This window comes from Somniosus microcephalus, chromosome 28 (assembly GCF_052327205.1).
Source record: "Somniosus microcephalus isolate GS21.2 chromosome 28, FLI_Smic_1.0, whole genome shotgun sequence".
NCBI lineage: Eukaryota > Metazoa > Chordata > Chondrichthyes > Squaliformes > Somniosidae > Somniosus > Somniosus microcephalus.
In genome coordinates this window covers 32193658-32211161 of record NC_141014.1, presented here as the reverse complement: position 1 = coordinate 32211161, position 17504 = coordinate 32193658, and the positions used below count along the sequence as shown (strand labels likewise).

Sequence of the window (17504 nt, the reverse complement as noted above, 5' to 3'; positions counted from 1 at the left end):
AATACAGCCCACAGTGTTCCTTCCCACCCCCTCAAATTTGACGTATAGGAAGGTCCATGGAGAAAGTTCAAAGATACAGCAATGAGAAAGCGCAATTTCTGTCTGGAAGTCGCATCAGTCTGTGCCTTGGAAAAAGTAGGTGGAGCAGAAATGAAGGGCAGGAGTTATAACAGAGAGCCCAAGTGCAATTGGCAACTCTGTGCAAATGAGAAACGAGCTTTTCAGTGGGCGCGACATCAACCAGGCATGTTTCCGCTATTGACCTCCTTACACAAAACTCCAAAAAGCATAAAAAAGGGAGATCGGGAAAGCTCCAAGGAAAAAAACCGAATGTTCAAAATTGGCCTTTTGAACATTCACGATTTTAATCGCTCCACCGTTGGCGGCCGTGCCTTCAGCTGCCTGGGGCCCTAAACTCTGGAATTCCCTCCCTAAACCTCTCTGCCTCTTTTAAGCCCCTCCTTAAAACCTGCCTCTTTGACCAAGCATTTCGGTCATCTAGCCTAACATCTGCTGTGGCTCGGTGTCAAATTTTTTTTTTTTTTTTAAATAACGCTCCTGTGAAGGGGCCTTGGGGACGTTTTATTACGTTAAAGGCGCTATATAGATGCACGCTGTTGTTGTTGTTGTTGGTCACTTTGTACATTCAAGACGTGGGACGTCGGGAATCCATTCGAGGCCGAGAGAAAAGGCGCCAGAAACTTCAGGAGGAGTTTTTAAAAAAAAACAAAAGTTAAAACTCACAATCTTTTTATTCATTCTAAAGTGCTTCCCCCAAATCGTTAAGTTGAAAAAGAAAACAATCAGCCTCCAACTTCTTTTTCATTCTCGGGGCGATAGGCCCCATGTACAAGTACGGTATTGACAAAAGGCCTGGGAGCAGGTTTGTCTGCCTGCCCCCCTCAGGCCCACACTTGCCCAACCCGCCCTCCCACCCGCCCAAAAGAAGAGAGAAATACAATTAATTAGGGGACAGTTTTAAAATACAAATACATCCGAGTGGAAATGAATTGGACCCCCTGATCTCCTTAGGACAAATCGGCAAGCAATTGAGCTGTGGAGTTTTGAGTTTAAAGAATGGCCTCTTGCTGTGCAAATGGGCATTGGTGCAAGCTCGGAATTAGAGTCAAGGATAGAGGCCCGGTGGTCGCGGGTTGAATTCCCAGTCCGTGCCGAGTTGCCTGATCTCGAGTCAGGGCCACGGCAAATGGGCTTCAGGAGTCCTTGGGCGAGGAGGCCGAGGAAAAGAAAATCCAGCGCGGTGGCGGTTGCTGGCAAGCGCGCCGGCCGGGCAAGAACGCGATTCAAGCTCGGCGAAGGACCGACGAGCGCCGTCGGGGAATCATCGCTCTCAAGGTGGCTTGGCCAAGATAGCAGAAGGCTTCCCAGATCCCTTGCCCGCCGGAACCAAACCTCGCTGCCTTGAAGAGGGGCGATACACAGGGACGGGAGGAGGCCATTCAGCCCCTCGAGCCCGTTCCGCCAATCAATTAGATCATGGCTGATCTGTATCTCAACTCCATTTACGAGTTAACACACTCAGGGGGAGTAGAAACCCATGCAATGGACTAGGAACAAAGCGTTAAGTATGGCCTCTTGCTGTGCAAATATCGATGGGGAACAAGACAGTGGTGAAAGCGTTGACAAAGGTCATTTGTGTGAAAAATATATCTATATATATATATATATATTTTTTTTTTTTAATCACTTTTTTGTAAAATGTTTTGAGCACAGGTACAGTGGAGTGACACCCAACATCACCCAGCGGCAACATCTGATTGGTGAAGGTGCAGCAACCTGCCTCCCCCACCGCGGCAAGATAGGGAGGGAGGACGGATTTCATCAGACGCTTCACAGCAAGACCACGTCTCACGTGTCTGCAGCTGCTCCACGCAGTCCGCCCGTAATAGGACATCTACATCAGATTCATTTTGGCTTGGGGTTTATAGGTTTGTCATGAATCTCATCATTCATGAAGAAATGACTCATGAAATAACACTGGGCGGCCAGCTGGTGGCGCCGTCCAAGGAAAGTATAAATACTCGGGCGTGGGCCCAGCTTGCTCAGGATGTTTCTGTAACCAGGAACTAGTGATGTAACTAGAAACTCATGGTTGTGAAACAGTTGATTAAAGCCTTGTTTTATACTCAAACCAAGTGCTTCGTAGTCTTTTTACATCAAGGTTCATCTTTGCATATCTTTCCATTTTCCTCAATTTTCCCTTTAAAAAAAAACCAATTCTCTTTGTTCATCTTTCTCTTCCTGGCTGCATTTCTGCTCTTTTACCCACTTGCGTGGACATTGGATGTCAAAATCAGTTCGGTACTGAGGGAAGTATTCGATGTCAGCAATTATGGGATATAGTCAGAGAGAGACAAGCACACACATACACAGAGCGAGAGAGAGAGAGAGACAGACACACAGAGAATGAGACACATACTAAGAGAGTCAGTCAAAGATAAAGACCCGAGTGAGGCACAGACGGGGTGAGACATACATATGGGTAGAGTGAGAGACACAGGGAGAGAACGACAGACACAGACAGACCGAGAGTGAGAGAGAACGACAGACACAGACAGACCGAGAGTGAGAGAGAACGACAGACACAGACAGAGAGAACGACAGACACAGACAGACCGAGAGTGAGAGAGAACGACAGACACAGACTGACCGAGAGTGAGAGAGAACGACAGACACAGACTGACCGAGAGTGACAGACACAGAGACTAGTGCATTACAGGAAGAAAAAAAACCAAGGGCTCAAATAAGTCTGATGGCAATGCCCAAAGACAATCTTCTCTCCTCCCCGAGATTGGTTGGCAGAATTCAACCAGTTCCTCAATTCCCACAGTCCAAAATATCGCAGGCATTCCGAGCATTGCGTGTGGGGGAATATACATCTGTGAAAGTTACAGCGACGTGATCCCTTCGGAGAAACCAACTTTTGCACCTCAGAAACACAACAAACAGTGAATACCAAGGTCATTATCAGAAACTTCAGTAAGTCACATCAGTGGCCAACAGTTGATTGTTTCAGAGATCAAAATGACTGGCAATGGGATGCAGTGCTCGTGTTTTGTTATAAAACTATATAGGTGTCTTCTCTGCAATACTTTGCTTATTCGGCAGCAAGATCCCACTCCCTTCATTTGGAACCTGACTAAAACGCTGAGGACGCACACACGCACGCACGCACGCACACACAGTCGCTGCAACAACCGCTTTCCAATTCCAGATTGAAGTTGATTTATCTTTGTGAAAACTCGCTCATTTAAAAAAAATAATTGAACTTCATATATATTATTGGGCAAAAAAAAAAAATCCCCACAAAAAAAAAATCACTGTTAAAATCTGTTTCGGGTCAGTAAACAATGAGCGTTAAACAACGAACAAAGGAGATAAAGTAAGCAGTGGTAACAATACCACTGTGTCAGGAACAAGTGGAAACTTAGTCTCATTGGAGCCCAGTCCAGTAAGTGCAGCGGTGGATGTCTCCTTAGCATCCGGACATCCGAGTCCTGTATTCATGTAAAGTTTGATATCCGTCCTTTTTTTCCAAAAAAAATCCTTCCTCTCCCACACGTTGGTCAGGCCCTCTTGGATTTTTTTTCCTTCACATTTATAAAAAAAAGAGGCATTTTTTTTTTTCTCCATTCTCTTTCTGTTTTTTTTAAAAAAAAGTCCACTCCACCGGCCCCCCCCCCCGCCTCTCCTGCTCACGGCCTTTCCCTCGTTCACTCGTGAACGTCCCATATTTCGGAGAGCAGGGGTGGCAGTTTCTTGTCCTGGAGCCTGAGGGCAAAGACTTGCTCGGAGTGGACACTGCTCAGGGTCCGCAGGCTGACCAGCTTCATCAGCATGCGAGGGAACATGAGGTGGTCCTGGAAAACAGAAAGGAAAACCACTTATAGGATCGTCCAGCACAGAAGGAGGCCATTCGGCCCATTGAGCCTGTGCCGGCTCTTTGACTCCCCACCTGCCCTTTCCCCACAGCCCTGCTGATTATTCCTTTTCAAGTATTTATCCAACTCCCTTTTGAAAGTTACGAATGAATCTGCTTCCACCGCCCTTTCAGGCAGTGAATTTCAGCTCACTGAGCAAATAAATTTCTCCTCATCTCCCCCTGGTTTTTTAGCCAATTATCTTAAATCTGTGGCCTCTGGTACCGACCCTCCTGCCAGTGGAAACAGTTGCTCCTCAAATACTCTATCAAAACCCCTCGTAATTTTGAACACCTCTATCAAATCTTATTAAAACTTATCTCAGCAATGGTTTTAAATTTTCTTTCATAATTTCCAATTTTTTGTGTGAAAATTGTGAGGGATGTTAGTGCTGGGAATGGAACAGTTTCTTATTTCAGGCACCCAGTGTCAGCATCGAGCACTCCCAGGTCCGGTACAGCATGGTAACATGTAAATACAGGAAACTTTGTGCTATCCGGCACCCACGGGACCGAGCTACTGCCGTTGCCTCAAAACTTCCGGATAGACCAACGTCAATGTTATCAGGTAGGAGCTTTTCATCTCCGTATCTGACAACAAAGACCGTTGCTTAGCAACAGCTTGTCAGCACTCGGCCCGTGGCTTGGAAGCGTCTCTGAAGCTGTTGCTAAGATACAGAGACGCTTTCTAGAGCCTGCCGTATCTGACCACAAACACTGTTGCTCAGCAACAGCTTGTAAACACTCGGCCCAGTAGCTTGGAAGCGTCTCTGAAGCTGTTGCTAAGCTACAAAGACGCTTTCCAGAGCCTGCCTGTGAAAAGAATGCTGGGAGAAGAAAAAAAACCTAACCAAAACGGCTGCTGATTTCTGCTGTTAGATCGAAGTTGCCGGACATTCAACCTCCGGATAGCACAAAGTTTCCTGTATAGTGTCAGCTGTGGTTCAGTGGGTAGCACACTCTCGCCTCTGAGTCAGAAGGTCGTGGGTTCAAGCCCCACCCCAGAGACCTGAGCATATAATCCAGGCTGACACTCCCAGTGCGATACTGAGGGAGCGCTGCACTGTCGGAGGTCCTGTCTTTCAGTTGAGACATTAAACCGAAGCCCCGTCTACCCTCTCAGGTGGACGTAAAAGATCCTTTAGCACTTTGAAGAAGAGCAGGGGGAGTTCTCCCCGGTGTCCTGGCCAATATTTATCTATCAACCAACAACATTAAAAAAGATGATCTGGTTATTTATCTCATTGGGAGCTTGCTGTGCACAAATTAGTTGCCGCGTTTCCTACATTACAACACTTCAAAAGTGGACCACTTTCCATACCTCGGGAGCCTACTGTCAACAAGGGCAGGCATCAACAACGAAGTCCAACACCGCCTTCAGTGTGCCAGTGCAGCCTTCGGTCGCCTGAGGAAGAGAGTGTTTGAAGACCAGGACCTCAAACCCGGCACTAAGCTCATGGTCTGCAGAGCAGCAGTGATACCCGCCCTGCTGTATGCCTCAGAGACATGGACCATGTACAGCAGGCACCTCAAAGCACTGGTGAGGTACCACCAACGCTGCCTCCGCAAGATCCTGCAAATCCATTGGCAGGATAGGCACACCAACGTCAGTGTTCTCGCTCAGGCCAACATCCCCAGCATCGAAGCTTTGACCACGCTCAATCAGCTCCGATGGACGGGTCACATTGTCCGCATGCTCAATACGAGACTCCCAAAACAAGTGCTCTACTCGGAGCTCCGACACGGCAAGAGAGCCCCAGGTGGGCAGAGGAAATGCTTCAAGGACACCCTCAAAGCCTCCTTGAAAAAGTGTAACATCTCCACCGACACCTGGGAATCCCTGGCCCAAGACCGCACAAAGTGGAGGAGAAGCATCTGGTAAGGCGCCGAACACCTCGAGTCTCTTCGCTGGGAGCAAGCGGAAGCCAAGCGCAGGCAGTGCAAGGAGCGCACGTCAACCCAAGCACCCCACCCACCCGCCCCTTCAACCACCGTCTGCCCCACCTGTGACTGAGACTGTAGGTCCCGCATTGGACTCATCAGTCACCTGCGAGCTCATTTTTAATGTGGAAGCAAGCCATCTTCGGTTTTGAGGGACTGCCTGAGAAGAAAACTTAATTGGCTGTAAAGCGCTTTGGGACATCCTGAGAAAGGCGCTATATAAATGCAAGTCTTTCTTCCTTTAAAGAATCCACGGCACTATTGGCATGGAGTTCTGCTGGTATCTTTCTTTCTGTATTTGCCGAACCTACCTTTGGTCTCTTGATGCGCAAGTACGAATGAAGTGCCTCAACATATGGCTGCTGGAGCCTCTCCACTAACTCATGGTCTTGAACGTTAGGGCGGTCTGTGAGCATAAAAAATCCCAAAGTCATTTGAAAGAAAATAAATCCGGACTCTGTATTTTATTTGTACAAAGCAGTGGGAAGTTGGGAGTGCAGGAATCTCACCAATTTACCAAATATCAAAAATTCCAGCATTCCACTCTCCAAGGTCTGGGCCCTACTGTTAAGGTTATGACCAGGAGTAATTAGGTGTGCAGTTTTGGTCGCCTTATCTGAGGAAGGATGTTCTTGCCATGGAGGGAGTGCAGCGAAGATTCACCAGACTGATACCTGGGATGGCAGGAATGACGTATGAGGAGGGATTGGGTCGATTGGGCTTATACTCACTGGAGTTTAGAAGAATGAGAGGGGATCTCATTGAAACTTATAAAATTCTAACAGGACTAGACAGACTAGATGCAGGAAGGCTGTTCCCGATGGCGGGGGAGTCCAGAACCAGGGGTCACAGTCTAAGGATAAGGGGTAAGCCATTTAGGACTGGGATGAGGAGGAATTTCTTCACCCAGAGAGTGGTGAACCTGTGGAATTCTCTACCACAGAAGGCAGTTGAGGACAATTCATTAAATATATTCAAGAAGGAGTTACAGGAAACTTTCTGGTATCCGGCACGGACGGGACCGACGTGGTGCCGGTTCATCAACAATTCCGGATAACCGAACGCTATAGTAAAAGATACGGAGCTCAGAGCTCCGTATAAAGCAACAAACCCTGTTGCAGCTTCAAAACAATCGGCACAAGTTGCAAGCGTCTCTGTAGCTTAGCAACAGCTTCAGCTACACCCTTGCACAGCAACAAATGGAGTAAAAAAAGTAACTAAAAGTTACCTGAACCGACTCCTGAATTTTGCCGGTGGATAGAGCGTTCCGGTTATTTAGGGGCCGGTTAATCGAAAGTTTCCTGTAGATATATTTCTTACGGCTAAAGGGATCAAGGGATATGGGGAGAAGGCAGGGACAGGGTACTGAATTTGGATGATCAGCCATGATCTCATTGAGGGGCCGAATGGCCTACTCCTGCTCCTATCTTCTATGTTTCTATGCACTTTTGTTGGGCACACCACTGGATGCAGAGATGCAGACAGGGGAAGGGGAGAGGGGAAGGAAAGAGAGATAACCGGAAACACAGACTGCACATCAGGATTTTGCTTCCCTGTGCTGTGCCGCTGCGCGATAGCACTCCTCGGTCCGGTATACAAGTATCGTGTTAGCCATGGCTCAGTGGGCAGCACTCTCGCCTCCGAGTCAGAAGGTCGTAGGTTTAAGTCCCGCTCCAGAGACTCGAGCACAAACTCTCCAGATCAAAGGAGCGACACCAGCATCATCGGGCGATGTGTGACCCTGACTGCTCCAGCGGTAAGTGATGAATCTGAGGTTGAAATATTGTGAGTGGAAGTTTACCAACGCATTCCATCTTATAAAACTCTTAAGAGGGCTTGACAGGGTAGATGCTGAGTGGATGTTTCCCCTGGCTGGAGAGTGTAGAACTAGGCCCCTCGAGCCTGCTCCGTCATTCAATGAGATAATCGCTGATCTTCTAAATCAACTCCACTTTCCCGCCCGATCCCCATATCCCTTGATTCCCTTAGTGCCCAAAAATCTATCGATCTCAGCCTTGAATATACTCAACGACTGAGCATCCACCACCCTCTGGGGTAGAGAATTCCAAAGATTCACAACCCTGTGAGTGAAGAAATTTCTCCTCATCTCAGTCCTGAGGCTATGACCCCTAGTTCTAGACTCTCCAGCCAAGGGAAACCAGCCTCTCGGCATCTACATAGAAACATAGAAGATAGGAGCAGGAGTAGGCCATTCGGCCCCTCGAGCCTGCTCCGCCATTCAATGAGATCATGGCTGATCATCCAAACTCAGTACCCTGTCCCTGCTTTCTCCCCATATCCCTTTATCCCTTTAGCCTCAAGAAATATATCTAACTCCTTCTTGAATATATTTAATGAATTGTCCTTAACTGCCTTGTGTGGTAGAGAATTCCACAGGTTCACCACTCTCTGGGTGAAGAAATTCCTCCTCATCTCAGTCCTAAATGGCTTACCCCTTATCTTTAGAAGGCAAATGGTATGTTGGCCTTCATAGCGAGAGGGTTGGAGTACAAGAACAAGGATGTCTTGCTGCAGTTGTACAAGGCCTTGGTGAGACCACATCTTGAGTATTGTGTGCAGTTTTGGTCGCCTTATCTGAGGAAGGATATTCTTGCCATGGAAGGAGTTCAGCGAAGATTCACCAGGCTGATACCTGGGATGGCAGGAATGGCGTATGAGGAGAGATTGGGACGATTGGGCTTGTACTCGCTGGAGTTTAGAAGAATGAGAGGGGATCTCATTGAAACTTTAAAAATTCTGGCAGGACTGGACAGACTAGATGCAGGGAGGATGTTCCCGATGGCGGGGAATCCAGAACCAGGGGTCACAATCTAAGGATAAGGGGTAGGCCTTTTAGGACAGAAATGAGGGAGGAATTTCTTCACCCAGAGAGTGGTGAACCTGTGGAATTCTCTACCACAGAAGGCAGTAGAGGCCAATTCATTAAATATATTCAAGAAGGAGTTGGATATATTTCTTAAGGCTAAAGGGATCAAGGGATATGGGGAGAAAGCAGGGACAGGGTACTGAATTTGGATGATCAGCCATGATCGCATTGAATGGCGGCGCAGGCTCGAGGGGCCGAATGGCCTACTCCTGCTCCTATCTTCTATGTGACCACTGGTTCTGGACTCCCCCGCCATCGGGAACATCTACCTGTGATGCAGATGATTTGAAGTATTGGATGCCGACACTGGGCACCTGGAAATGGAAAATGTCCCGTTCCCCAGCACTCGCATCCACGGACACAGAATAATTTCGCAAACAAACCACAAACACAAACCTGCTGAGAAGATGTTGATTGCGATGAGCAGCGCGTACTCAGCGTCATCCAGCTGCAGCTTCCTCATGCCCTTCGAAAACTCGAAGATCGGGTTAATGAACTCAAACTGCAATCCTAAGCGAGGGGAGAATCAGAGAGAGAGACAGGAGCACGTTACGCAAAAAGGTAGCGCGTGAATGCTGGCGTGCCGGGACTCTGCCAGTTCTGAACCCGGGGCCACCAATAGCTGGGAAACTGGCAGCAGATGAAGTGTGAAGCACGTCTAGTAGAGTTTCTGCTTTGGGCGCCATTGGCGATCCGGGCGCGAGTCGCACCCGTTTCGAGATGCTGACTCATTTGCGTATCGCCAAACGCAAAATCTGCCGCGAACCGCAGGCAGCGTTTTTAACCGTGCCTTTTTTTCCCCCCAAAATAATTTCGCTTTAAGATATATTCCTCAATATATTTAAGAGTGGTATCTTGGTGCAGTTTAATTAATACAGCTGAAAATGGGTTTAATCACTAAAAAAGAAATAAGCATTTTTTTTAATCACCGTGTCAATCCGCCACCCGTGAGTAACCCGATTTTAAAAGACGGAAAATGACTTTTAAAAATTATAAAGAACCAGCTTAATTCATAGAGACGCCTCGAAGGCCCGCAAACGAGGATAATTAGCGGAAACTCGCCATGGTGATTAATTCATCCGGGGAGGGGGGGGGGGGGGGCAGGCTTCCAGCGCAATGTTTTTTAAACTAGCGAATTAATGCACAGGGCGAAGCAATCTCTTCCGGCAGCAAGTCTGCATCACCGCTCTGCATGTATTTTTGGACGTTGCGACATCTGCCTCTTTTCACTAAATTTTAAACAACTGGCTCCACCCAGTGGCCTAGCGGGTAAAAACACCAGCGGATGTGTTATATTCAGCCCTGGTGCAATTCCTGGTCTGTGCCAAGTTAGCTGGTCTCAGCCCGAGATAGCCACTGGAGGGGTGGGGTTGGGGGGGTCTACAATTGGCTTCAGTGTGTGGAGGATGGGGATAGGATTCAGGCCAGGATGGGATGGGGATAGGATTCGGGCCAGGATGGGATGGGGATAGGATTCGGGCCAGGATGGGATGGGGATAGGATTGGGCCAGGATGCGACGGCTGCCGTGGTCGAATAGCCTGCGGTCACATCATCATCATCATCTAGCTCGCACACGATGAAGAATGGTCGCTTGGCTGAGGTACTGCCGGTGTTGCTGGTGTCCGTGCTCGAGCTCCTTTAGGGGAGGAGCGAAGAAAATTGGAAAAAAATAATAGAGACAGCGGCAAGAAACTGGAGAGGTATCAGAAAGATGGCTTCACTCACCGGCTCGTGCAAAATCGTCTTTGCTGTACGTGAAATCCTTGAGGAAGGTGATGCATTCCGTCTCGTGATTGTATCGCCGTGCCGTCTCCAGCAACATAATCTGGGAAAGATACAGATTCGAGAACGAACCAGTCAGATCTTTGATTTACAATCCCACAACCACAAGCATTCTATTCCTCTATTAATAAAGCCAAGAATCCCATATGCTTCTTTTTCTTTAAAAAAAAAACCAGCCTGCTCAACTTGTCCTGCCGCCTTCAAAGATTTGTGTACACACCGACGTAAGAAAACTACTTGGTCTAAGCGTTAAACCAAGCTTTAATCAACTGTTTTACAACATGAAGGTCTAGTTGTGTCCTTCACTAGTTCCTGTTAAGAATGTCCTGCGCAAGCTGGGCCCGTGCCCGAGTATTTATACTCTCCCTGGACAGCGCCACCCGTAGGCCGCTCAGTATTATTTCATAAGTCTTTCTTTCATGAATGACTGATTCATGTCACATACACCCCCAAGTCTCTATGATCCCTTTAAAATTGTGCTATTTAGTTCATATTGCCTCTCCTCATTCTTCCTACCAAAATGCCTCACTTCACACTTCTCGGCATTAAACTCCATCTGCCATGTGTCTGCCCATTTCACCAGTCTCCTAATTCTGTTGCTATCCTCCTCATTGTTTACCACATTTCCGAGTTTCATGTCATCTGCAAACTTTGAAATTATGCCCTCTAAAAGTTTCCCCACCACCGATGTTAGGCTGACTGGCCTGTACTTGCCGGGTTTTTCCCTCTTCCCCTTTTTTAAACAGTGGTGTAACATTTGCAATCCTCTAGTTTTTCGGCACCACTAACCCACCCCCCACAATAATCCAAGGAGGATTGGAAGATTGTTTCTTTCTTTATCAATGCAAGTTCTTTTTACAAGGATGTCTTGCTGCAGTTGTACAGGGCCTTGGTGAGACCACACCTTGAGTATTGTGTGCAGTTTTGGTCACCTTATCTGAGGAAGGACGTTCTTGCCATGGAGGGAGTGCGGCGAAGATTCACCAGACTGATACCTGGGATGGCAGGAATGACGTATGAGGAGAGATTGGGTCGATTAGGCTTATATTCGCTGGAGTTTAGAAGAATGAGAGGGGATCTTATAAAATTCTAACAGGACTAGACAGACTAGATGCAGGAAGGATGTTCCCGATGGCCGGGGAGTCCAGAACCAGGGGTCACAGTCTAAGGATAAGTGGGAAGCCATATACGTTTCAATGAGATCCCCTCTCATTCTTCTAAACTCCAGCAAGTACAAGCCCAATCGTCCCAATCTCTCCTCATACGTCATTCCTGCCATCCCAGGTATCAGCCTGGTGAATCTTCACTGAACTCCTTCCATGGCAAGAATATCCTTCCTCAGATAAGGCGACCAAAACTGCACACAATACTCAAGGTGTGGTCTCACCAAGGCCCTGTACAACTGCAGCAAGACTTCCTTGTTCTTGTACTCAAACCCTCTCGCTATGAAGGCCAACATACCAATTGCCTTCTAAAGGGGTAAGCCATTTAGGACTGAGATGAGGAGGAATTTCTTCACCCAGAGAGTGGTGAACCTGTGGAATTCTCTACCACAGAAGGCAGTTGAGGCCAATTCATTAAATATATTCAAGAAGGAGTTAGATATATTTCTTAAGGCTAAAGGGATCAAGGGATATGGGGAGAAAGCAGGGACTGAATTTGGATAATCAGCCATGATCTAATTAAATGGCGGAACAGGTTCGAGGGGCCAAATGACCTACTCCTGCTCCTATCCTCTATGTTTCTATGTTTTTACCTAATTGCGATGTAATACAATTTGAAAGTAAGCCTACGGAAAGGAACTGTACCTTAAACAGCAACATGTTCAGTACAGTACAGGAGCAGGGGGACCTTGGTGTGCAGATACAAAGGTCATTAAAGGGTGACAGTGCAAGTAGATATGACCATAAAAAGAGCAAACGGAAACCTTGATTTTGTTTCTAGAGGGATAGAATACCAAAGCAAGGAGGTAATATCGGAAATAACAACAGAAAACGCTGGAAAAACTCAGCAAGCCAGGCAGCATCCGTGGAGAGAGAGAAACAGAGTTAACGTTTCAGGTCGAAGACCCTTCGTCAGAACTGGAAAAAAGCAGGAAATGGAAAGCAAGTTTAGGGGCTGGGAAAAGGGGGAGGGGGTGAAAGAACAAAAGGGAAGGTCAGTGATGGGATAGAAAGCAGGAGAGATTAAGAGACATTGAGAGACATTAAGAGATATTCAAGGCGAGAGGAGGTGGTAATGGGACAGGTTAAGGAACAAAGGATGGCTCTAGGTGGGGTGTGAATTGCGCTGGCAGAGTGAAGGACAGCTGCCACGTGGGAGGGAAGAAAAAAGGGGCCAAACAAAAAATGTGGATAAAAAAAGGTAATATCAGACTTGTACAAGACTGTAGGCCGCAGTTGGGGTATTGTGTACAATTTTGGGCACCCCATTATAGGAAGGATATAAAAGGAAGGGGAAAAATACAGCACAGATTAATTAGGATGAGAAACTAGAGGGTTTTTTTCCACTGGAGCTCTCCCTCCCCCCCCCCCCGCCCTTCCCCCCGCACCCCCCCCGCCCGCCCCGCCCCGGCCCCCACCCCCCCGCCCCCACCCCGGCCCCCACCCCCCCCCGGGCCCCACCCCTCCCCCGCCCCCCCTGAGAAGAGGCAAGATTGATTGGCGGACAATAAATATCACCAAAACAATTGATTAATTGGTCATCCATCTCCGTGCTATTTGTGGTAACTTGCTATGTACAAATTGGCTGCGGTGTTAAATTAGATACTTGCACCAAAGTAATTTACTGCGTGTCAAACATTCTAGAAATTTGGAATTTAGAAGAATGAGGTGTGATCTTATTGAAACATATACAGGAAACTTTTTTTTTATCCGGCACCGACGGGACCGACATGGTGCCGGTTCATCAAAAATTCCGGATAACCGAACGCTATAGTAAAAGATACGGAGAGCTGAGAGCTCCGTATAAAGCAACAAAGCCTGTTGCTTAGCAACAGGTTCAGAACAATGGCCACAAGTTCCAAGCGTCTCTGTAGCTTAGCAACAGCTGCAGCCACACCCTTGCACAGCAACAGATCGAGGAACGCAGAAGTAAAACTTACCTGAACCTACTCCTGAATTTTGCCGGTTAACCGAGATTTCCGGTTATTTAGGTGCCGGTAAATCGAAAGTTTCCTGTAAGATACTGAGGGGGCTTGACAAGGTAGATGCCGAGAGGATGTTTCCCCTAGTGGGGAAATCTACAACTAGGGGGCATAGTTTCAGAATAAAGGGTCGCCCTTTTAGAATTTCTTCTCTCAGAGGGTTGTAAATCTGTGGAATTCTCTGCCCCAGAGAGCTGTGGAGGCTGGGTCATTAAGTACATTTAAGGTGGAGATAGACAGATTTTTGCAAGATAAGGAAGTGAAGGGTTATGGGGAGCAGGCAAGGAAGTGGCTTGGAGCCCAAGATCAGCCACGATCTTATTGAATGGCGGAGCAGGCTCGAGGGGCCCGAGTGGCCTATTCCTGCTCCTATTTCTCATGTTCTTAATATTTCTGGGACACATGACCAGGTGCAATATAAATGCAAGTTCTCTCCCCTTTGAAATCTGGAACTCTCTTCCCCCCCCCCCCCCAAAAGGCTGTGGGTGCTGGGTCAATTGAATTTCTTAAGACTGAGAGCGATAGATTTTTGTTGGGTAAGGGTATGGGTTAATGGTGGATACATGGAGTTAAGATACAGATCAGTCACTGAATGGCGAGTAGGCTCAATGGGGCTGAATGGCCTACTCCTGTTCCTATGTCCTCTATTTTCACTCAAGTCTATCAATCAAGTTGCCGCTCCAAGTACAAGTCAGTTTTTAAAAAAAAGCATTTCCCCATCTTCTCTCCTGAAGGCGCAGATCCTCCAGTGATTCAGTTCCACAGATACCTCAACATCCACTTGGGCAAGGTACTGTTGGCACCCGTGGAACCAAATCCCAGTGCCTTCACGAGAGGAGGGCGGAAAATAATGAGCAAAAAAGAGGGAAACTTGTCCTCAATAAACAAAACCTCGATTGTGTGACTGACCCAACAAGTCATTTACCTCATAACATTAGCGATCTCCTGTGGCGTTGCTAATGGATAGCCTGAGCTCCAGAGTACGGTGATGACGTTTAGCTGCTAAGATGGAGCTGCATTTTAACCTGGCCTGTCCCTTTAAGCCCACTGCTCGGGTACTTCGTGGGGGCGAGTGGTCAAAATAGGCACACCCTGAGGTCAATTAGAGGCCAATTGCTGCAGCACAGTTCTATAGGTTGGCAGCTGCTTGTAAATCTCTACCTCCAGCTTTGGGGGAAAGGCCAGGTTAGAACGAGCAGAATATCCAGCAGGTGGGGCCTGCGCTACTTTATGTAATAGGCAGATAGTAAAGACGTTTTTTTTTTTCGTCTCACCTCGATTGTGGATGCCTTCAACAGTGCAATCTGGTCCTCCCGCGAGAGGTCAAGGAAGCCCGGGATCTGTTTGGCAAAGTCGACGATCTCTTGCACCGAGATGATGGCCAGCTCTGTGAAGTGGGCAAAGCGCTGCTGCCGTGTCTCGCGGTTGTGGGGGTCGTTACTTTGTGGCCAAGGCTGAGAATGAAGACGACGATAAAATGAAATGCAATCCATATTCGGGGATAACTCTCGACATTGACCTTAAGCCAGTCACCATAAAATGAACTCCCTGTCATAAACAGCAAGGAATCCTTCAAACTCAGAGAAGCAAATTATCCTTTTCTTTCAGCCATGGCTCAGTGGGCAGCACTCTCGCCTCTGAGTCAGCAGATCATTGGTTCAAGTCCCCACTCCAGAGACTTGAGCACAAGATCTAGGCTGACACTCCCAGTGCCAGTACTGAGGGAGCGCTGCACTGTCAGAGGTGCCGTCTTTCTGATGAGATGTTAAACCGAGGCCCCCGTCTGCCCTCTCAGGTGGACGTAAAAGATCCTATGGCACTATTTCAAAGAAGAGGAGGGGAGTTCTCCCTGGTGTCCTGGGGCCAATATTTATCCCTCAAACAACATCAGAAAAAAAAAGATTATCTGGTCATTATCTCATTCTGTTTGTGGGAGCTTGCTGTGGGCAAATTGGCTGCCGCGTTTCCTACATTACAACAGTGACTCTCATGACTCATGAAGTAACACGGGGTGGCCAGCTGGTGGCGCCGTCCAAGGAGTATAAATACTCGGGCGTGGGCCCAGCTTGCTCAGGATGTTTCTGTAACCAGGAACTAGGTGATTGTAACTAGAAATCTCATGGTTTTGAGACAGTTGATTAAAGCCTTGTTTTATACTCAAACCAAGCTCTCAGTAGTCCTTTTACAACAGTGACTACACTTTAAAAGTGCTTAAGTGGCTGTAGAGTGATTTGGGACATCCTGAGATCGTCACAGGTTCTTTCTTATATCTTTTTTCAATTTTCCACCTATTTCTCCTCTCCTGTTGTGAAGGCTTTGAATCTTGATGGGATACGGCTCCACGGCATTGAGTCTGGATTGCACCAACAGCCTTCCAGTCCCTTGCCTATGGGGACTCGCCATTTGAAACATTAGCACAGTCAGCGCCGGCCAGCACTTCAACAAGGGGATCTCACCGCCAAGCCCGTTCCTGTTCTATCCCGACGTCCATATGCGCACCATCCAACGGGATTCATTGGACAGTGATCAGGAGCAGGATCCCTGGCTGATTTCCCAACCCTCACCCCTCCCTGGCATCAAGCCCAACCATAGTGTCCAACTACTGCTCTGCACTACATGTGCTTACTCCGCACAGATCATGGGTCAAACCAGAGACCTTCTGGTCTGTACGGTTCCATACTACACCGGACATTCTTTATCAACTCGTCTTTTATTAATTGGTGAAGTTTCAACTGTTAATACTGAAATTAAATAATCTCTTTAACATATATACAGGAAACTCTCGTTTAAACAGCACCCAATTATCCAGAATTCTCTAATAACCGGCAAAATTCAGGAGTAGGTTTTGAGGCTTCCGTATACTGTATAATTGCGGCTGTGTAATCAGGGATCTCGTACCTTTTGCCGTGTAACCATGGCTCCTGCACCTCTGGTTGTGTAACCGGGTCCCCTGTACCTGTGTTATGGGGCTCCAGCACTTCTGGCTGTGTTACGGGGCTCCAGCACTTCTGGCTATGTTACGGGGCTCTCGTACCTTGGGCCATTGTCACTCCATGTCCCTTCTTCCTTATCCGGAATTTTTAAGCAACCGGCACCATCCCGGTCCCGTCGGTGCCGGATACCAAAGAGTTTCCTGTACTGTTGCTTTCGAACGGATCAGCGCATTATCACTGAAATGTTCAGTTGTCACGTCGCAATTGCTAACCCCAACACATCCCCTGGTAAATGCATGGCCTGATGTGATATGGACCAGGAAAGGCCATGGTTCAATTCCCAACCTGTTGATGAGCTGATCTCAGGGGTGGCACTAGACTGGGTCTCAGCAATCCTGGGCTAAGGAGGGGTCTATTCCCATTCCTCTGAACAGGGTGTGTGTGTGTGTCTCAGTCTCTTGTTTTCATGCCCCATAACAAGGTTTCTCTTCCCCCCGCCCCCCAACCTCCTCCAAAAGGGTGTTTCTGGCTCCTTTCCCCCCTCCCCCCAAACTCTCCCAAATAAAGAATCCATGGGGGGGGGGGGGGGGGGTTCCCATTCTTCTTCATCACAACAACAACAACAACAACTTATATTTATATAGCGCCTTTAGCGTAGTAAAACGTCCCAAGGTGCTTCACAGGCGTATTACAGGAAACTTTGGTTTATCCGGAGGTTATATGTCCGGAATACTCGATCTAACGGCAAAAATCAAAACCGTTTTCTGTAAGTTTTTTTTAGTTCTCGTTGCTTTTTTTACCCCAGTCAGGCACTGCAAGGTCTGTAGCTATAGCAACAGCTTCAGCTACAGACGCTTGCAGCTGCAGCCGACTGT

The 17504-nt window shown here is 47.7% G+C and overlaps 1 protein-coding gene across 7 annotated transcripts in view; it reads right to left on the bottom strand.

The window, feature by feature from the left end:
• Positions 1-733: 733 nt before the first annotated feature.
• LOC147099514 (oxysterols receptor LXR-beta-like) overlaps positions 734-17504 on the bottom strand; it is a 51857-nt gene continuing 35086 nt past the window's right edge. For 4 of the 7 annotated variants that reach the window (XM_085969726.1, XM_085969729.1, XM_085969727.1 and 1 more), the window contains 4 exons: positions 14971-15150; positions 10495-10594; positions 9165-9278; positions 734-3881 (listed from right to left, as the gene is read on the bottom strand). In XM_085969726.1, coding sequence (XP_085825852.1) covers positions 3379-3881; positions 9165-9278; positions 10495-10594; positions 14971-15150 — 897 coding nt within the window. In that variant the 3' untranslated portion in view covers positions 734-3378. Of the gene's footprint in view, positions 3882-6192; positions 6288-9164; positions 9279-10494; positions 10595-14970; positions 15151-17504 lie in introns of all 7 variants that reach the window. The other 3 variants (XM_085969731.1, XM_085969732.1, XM_085969730.1) reach the window with 3 other exon arrangements.